The sequence below is a fragment of the Galendromus occidentalis genome, unplaced genomic scaffold (assembly GCF_000255335.2).
Source record: "Galendromus occidentalis unplaced genomic scaffold, Mocc_1.1 scf7180000077442, whole genome shotgun sequence".
Classification (NCBI taxonomy): domain Eukaryota; kingdom Metazoa; phylum Arthropoda; class Arachnida; order Mesostigmata; family Phytoseiidae; genus Galendromus; species Galendromus occidentalis.
In genome coordinates, this window is record NW_003805430.1 from 157,070 (window position 1) to 163,096 (window position 6,027).

General features: G+C 51.2%; 1 protein-coding gene across 1 annotated transcript in view; it reads right to left on the reverse strand.

Annotated features, from left to right (window-relative positions):
• Positions 1 to 3,605: 3,605 nt before the first annotated feature.
• Positions 3,606 to 6,027, reverse strand: part of LOC100907800 (frequenin-1-like) — a 52,241-nt gene continuing 49,819 nt past the window's right edge. The window contains exons 5-6 of the mRNA XM_018639543.1: positions 5,092 to 5,255; positions 3,606 to 3,698 (exon numbers count right to left, since the gene is read on the reverse strand). Of these exons, the coding sequence (XP_018495059.1) occupies positions 3,606 to 3,698; positions 5,092 to 5,255 (257 nt within the window). The remainder of the gene's footprint in view (positions 3,699 to 5,091; positions 5,256 to 6,027) is intronic.

Genomic DNA, 6,027 nt, shown 5'->3' on the forward strand with positions numbered 1-6,027 from the left:
CAGATTCTGCTGTTACCGCTGCTGGCGGATTTCTTCCTTGGGGGCGGACCGCCCTGTAGTCGGACGTGCCGCTGCATGAATAGCTCTGATTGATCTTTTCAAATGGCTATCAATGGTAACGCCAACGAAGATTCGTTCCCACAGGAATCAATGTGCAGGAATTTCATCGATTTCACGACTACGTAAGCGAACATGCAGTCGTGAACGTTATCCGAACTCTCAGGGAAGAGACAGCAGCCGATGTGCAGTCCAATGACGAGGGAGTCAACGCTCGGAAAAAAGAGACGACGCTAGTAACCATGAGCCAGTTGACGAATCCCATGATCGACTGCCTCACTTCTCGGGTGGTCAGCTCGCCCGCCACTTAAAACGCTGACCGAATAGCGTTCGATGGAAGACAACAATGTGCTTCCTTTCCGAAGACAAAACGGGACGAAGCCTTCTCAGATATTCATTGTTCGACGTGGGCTTCCGACAAGCGGGGACTGAGAAGCTGAGTGCTTGCGGCAACAGCCGGTCAATAGACCAGCTCAAATCGGCGATGTTCGCCTATCCACTCGGTGGTGGTGCTGAAGGCTTCGGTAACTGATTGTGAGTAGCAGAACCTCCATTGCCGCCACCGCAACCGCTTAGATCACAATGAGAGCGTGTTGGAAGCGAAGTTGACGGCCGGCAGAACACCGAAATCGTTGGCTGGTCTGTTCGCTCGTCAATCCTTTATACCCACGCGTGCTTGACTTCTCGAGGTGTTTTCGATCTAGGTTCTGCTCGATGTTGAAGTTTCTCGACACTTAGCTCAGAGTCGCTCCGCTGATATGTGTCTCGTCTTCCCTCAAATCTTGTGTTAGATCTTCATCATGTTGCTCAATTCAGACGCCGATGACGGTGTCGTAGCTGTAGCTGCGGGAGAACTCCGTTCCGGAGAAATGCCCGGAGGCCGAATTTCTGCGCCATGGTTCATCCCGGCTGTCGGCTGAATCCCAGTTCACGGGAAAAGACGCTTCCGATTCTTGTCCCAGATGCACAACGAACGTACTCGAAGACGTGTGAGATATGGTGCCGTACGATTGAGTTTGCTGGGCTCTTAGAAACTTCTCAGATTTGAGACAGAAAATATTTCGTGCATGGATAAACGAACCAAGAGATTCAGAATAGCTGGTCATCTACGTCCATCCGCAAAAAAATCAGCTATGAGCATTCGGAAACCCTTTTCCGAGTTATACATTCCCCTTTGCTCTCGATCTGTATCAGAGCTTGGTCCCGGCAGAGTTTCGTCGCACTCAAGGTTCTCACCGATGAGTCGTGTCGCAAACTTAGAATTCGTCTCCGCAAACGAATTGCGGGTCGGAGGCATATAAATGACTCCGACCTTCGATAATGATGATATCGATAAGCGGCGACATGGGTCTTATGGTTCGATGAGTTTCGTATCCAGTCGTTTCTGATTTTCTGATCCCGGTCGTTATTGGGTGCGCTATAATTTCTGAGCTATACCTTAGGACTTGACGACTCGAGTGTCGGTGAGTCGGTGTTTGAAATTTACCACAAATACCAAGACATACAAGACATCCTGCGGGATTGCTCATTACGCCTATAAGGGGATCTTATGGCGCTTCCGAAAGTTCTCCACACAGTACGATGTAATTGTTCGGGTCGGTTGCTAAGGTTTGTTGCTTTCATATGAGAGACGTGCGGAGTAACATTGTCAGTTTCGGAGGTGATTGAAGAGATGACAAACTTGCGGTGAATTTCATTATCTGCTTTTCGTCCGTTGGTTCAGTTCCAACGGCCTACGGGATCGATGCTTCTGGGTTACGTGAGCATTCATGGACTACGACTGTTGGTCGGTTTTATTGTGGCTACGGATTCTCTCGACCGGCTTCTAAGGTGTCGGGCTGCATCGTTGGATCGACGTTGACATCCAATCAGCGGGAGGAGGGTACCAGCGTTCTTCATCACCTTCGGATTTCTGTTCCCGCTCAGTTGATTCAAGTTTTTAATTCATCTGAGTCACTTGGGTCTAGGTCGAATCGCGCTCCATGCTCGACGAGACTGGAGCCGAAGTAGATCTTGTATCTTGTCTGACCGCTCTTTCGGAACAAGGACCGGTCGAACAGGTACGCGACGATATGATTGTCATTCCCCCGATGTGAAAGCATCGTTTGCGCGACGGTGGTCGTCGCCATAGCCGCCGCCGTCGTCGTCGTCCTCTCTCGAGCCGGAGAACTCCCACTCACATCCGTGTTTGACTTGTTCGACAATAGATGAGATTTCAGTCAATTCAATCATTTAGCGTCATCGGCGAACGCGTCGTTGAACTCTCTCCAAATGATAGCGGGAGCGACAGCGGCCGGCGTTCACAAGGAGGAAGGTAAGCGAGAGGCTGTCATGGAATTGGTCTTCCTTCACCGATCTTCTCGACATTCTCTGGATGATAAGGTTGTCGAAGAGCCCCAAAGATCACTTCAATGTCGACGTCTTCTTCGTCGTCTTCATCGGAGGTCCCTCCCGGTCGGACGACCCTAAGCAAGATGTCGATGTGATCCTGCCGGATCTTGAGAAGTTAATCCCACACTTTTCAGAACCTGGGCCCGCATGGGTTCTGGGCTCCGGAAAGATTCCTTCCAGGGGGACTTCCTATTAGAATTCGATTGCCTTAGTTTCGGCAGGGTGTCAAGCCGATGCACTGGGGAACATGGAGCCTGAAGCTCAGATTCGGGCCATCTCATTCTCTTGGTTTGTGTTTTTCTTCTCTGCTTCTTTATTTCTGCTCGCGTCCTCAGTATTACTTAAATGACGATTTATAACGAGGTGCACAGCGAGCATGGGCTCCTCCTCACATCGGAATGTGGACGTTCACAAGCCTCACTCTTCGCTATTACAGCGACGATGGTCGCCGCCGCCGCATCCCTAAAGCAGCGGCCGGTGCAGCAAACCGCTGAGGCATCGACGCTAGATTTTGGGAAATTCAATCGACACGGACGCGCATTCACAAACGCTTCCGCGAGATGATTTCGTTCGATACGATCTCAGTGGCCAACTCGTTTTAATTTGTCGGCGATTATCCTTGATTTGACAACGCTGTGAACGGTACCCTCTTCCAGGTCGAGTTGACTGATTGCTGGCCGTCGACGACCGGCGACGCCCGACGATCTCGTGCAGCCCGAGTTGTCTTCCGAGTTCGCGTCTTCCCACGCGTTGTATTGCTCTATCTGGACTACACGAGTTGACGACACACAATTCAAGAATCCAGTTCAGGGTTCCTGTCAAACATCTTGAACGAAGATGAGTCTCGAACTCTCGTCTGATTATTGCTTCTTGATTTTGTTTCTGCTTTTGGATCGAGTTTCTGTCCCCGCCGCGAAAATTTCTTGAATTAGAAATCCGAATCATGATCGAATCGAGACAGAGGAACAGTTGAAGATCGGAAATAATAACAGGTGATTTTGAGGGCCGCCGTTGAGACGGCTGACTTCGTCGAAAACCACGATGTCTGAACTGAATGAATCCAAGTGAGAAAGGAGGGGGCCGATTGTGAGCGGGGGAGGGGGTAAGGGTTTTCTCCAATCATTTTAATTGTTTGATCGGTTGGAAGTTGGCACGCTTTATGGCGCATACAGTGAAAGCGCTTGGACGATCTTGGGGTCGTGCTTCGAGCCTTCCTTAAATTCTTCTAGAGAGAGTTTGTTGTCTTGATTCTGAAAAGAAAAATACTTATCGTCAGGGAAAGCGATTCAGGACTGGGGTGTGTCGACGGTCCACCTTGCGATATCATATGAAGCACGAGCATCATATATATGTATATATATAAATGAATGATATTAGGACAATCATCCATTCTCGCCATGCGAAGAGCATCGATCGGGGCTCCGCAAACATAACACGAGGATTTCTCGTGGTACGTATGTACCTGGACGACTCATCGCCGAATTCGACTAGATGGGGAGCAAGATTCGCCCGCCGTTTGAAGACGCTGCGCCAATCTGGCGGCAGAAGGAGGATTCATGAGAGCTGCTAACTAATAGCAGAACATCGACTGGGCAAGCCATCAGGGCGTCTGGGCGGCTCATTTCTTGACTGGTTCGTTCTTCGGTCGCTTCGTTCGTTTGTCTGTCAGGCTAGCGGGCGGCAGGCGGGCGGCAGTTGTCAGGGGCCGTTGATCCTCGTCGTTGTTGTTCAAGCAGGGAAACGATATTGGAAGGAGCGAAGTGCATGGCCCCAAATAAGGCACAAGGCCGGTCGGCCGCTCGTCGTCGTCGTCTTTGCCTCCACCGCCGCAGCTCCAGTACTACTACCACCATCCGTACCGCCGCCTGACTCTTCGCAGGCATTACTCCTGACGCGCGTTTGCTTGCTCACTAAAGTTCTGGTTCCGCCTACATCGTCGTCATAATGCAGCAGACGGTGCTCTTGCCGCTGGTTCTGCTGCTGGCCGGTGCCCCAACAACGGAAGAACGAACGGCAAGCAGGCAGGCAAGCAAGCAATGCGTTCGACAGCACCGTCGTTGATGCTGTGGCCGCCGTCATAGACTCGTAGACGAAAACGACCATCAATTATCAAACACCAACAACGCCAACACCACAAAGTTGCCGAAACTAGCACTGTCTTAAGAAGGACGCGGAGCCCATGCAGCGTATTGAACGACATTCGGTCATGAATCTCATCGCCCGATATCAACGGGCTGCTCTTTGCTCGGTCACATCTTCAGCATGAACTGCTTCAACTGACCGATAGAGGGACATCACGCCTTCAGCCCTCTTTCGGGTTGAGGAGACTCGTATCCTACTTGCCAAAGCTGAACCTCAGTACGAGGTCTCTGATTTCGAGCTGGAGGTCGGACTCCGAGCTCAGTCCCCTCTTGCCCGTGCCGGCTTTTTTTCACATGAAGGACACTATTCATTCTCCGGGTGAGGTTCCTGTAACCTCGGAGTTCCCGTAGCGACTGATGAGCAGAGGACTCGGGCAAATACGGAGTTTCGCTCTTCCTTCAACGGCGGAGCGAATCGTGCAGCATTCACATGAACGTGGATGGTCAGTAGAGGGAGGCAATGTGGTCAGACTGGAAACCAGAGCATTATTCAGTGACTTACTTTGTCCAATTGTTCAAATATTCTATCTACTCGTGCGCGTGGGTCGTCTTCGTCTTCGCCTTTCTCTTGACTGCCGAGCATCTCATAAATGGCGTCCACAATGTTGTACATCTCCTCTCGCGTTATGAAGCCGTCATTATCCACGTCGTACAGCCGAAATGCCCCTGCGAACGAAGAAAAACGTTTTTTGCTCTCCTCTCGATGCATTCTGGAGGACAGGATGCCAATCGTCCTTCTTCCCAGCTCTATCAACTAGCTTCTCTGCGGTAACTTCGATCGAGATTACGGTACGAATCAAAAACGAAGGATGAAGCTGCTTCCGGGGCTCCCGAGGGAGAGGTGAGGCTTCAAGTTCACTCTTGGTCGACTCTGGAGCTTCCGCCGCGAGAGGAAAAGCGGGGGATCCACGGAAATTTCGTTCCTTGCTCGACTCGATTCAACTAAGAGCTTTGTATCCCGCTCGAGCTCCTCGACGTCCGAGTAGACCTGGGTTGATCCATCCTCTATTTCACCCTCAAGAGTACTGTAGAGTCTGCTTCTCAATTGAGCCCATGAGTTTCCCCGCCTTCTTCGAGCGCCTCCGATTCCGCGTAGCTCCGATTTCCGTCGAAGCCGTCAGAGAAGAGGAAGGTCGCTGCCAGAAGCGAAGTTCTCGTGTCCGCTTCCCTCTTATTCTGTGCCGATATCAGATTCAGCGAGGCAATGGTGCAGTGCCTGTACCGACGCCAATCCGCGGGACGATATTAAGCAATTTCTGATTCTCCGCATAATCCGCCAAGCGTAAATGAGCGGGGGTTCCATGTCCGTACTTGGAGCCTCCGGACTTCGGGATGCGGCTCTAACAAGGGCTCCATTGCCCGTGAAATCAAGTTCATCCGATCTGGTGCACGGAGCAATGTTGGAAGAATTCGAAATAAGCGCCACGAATGAATTCCT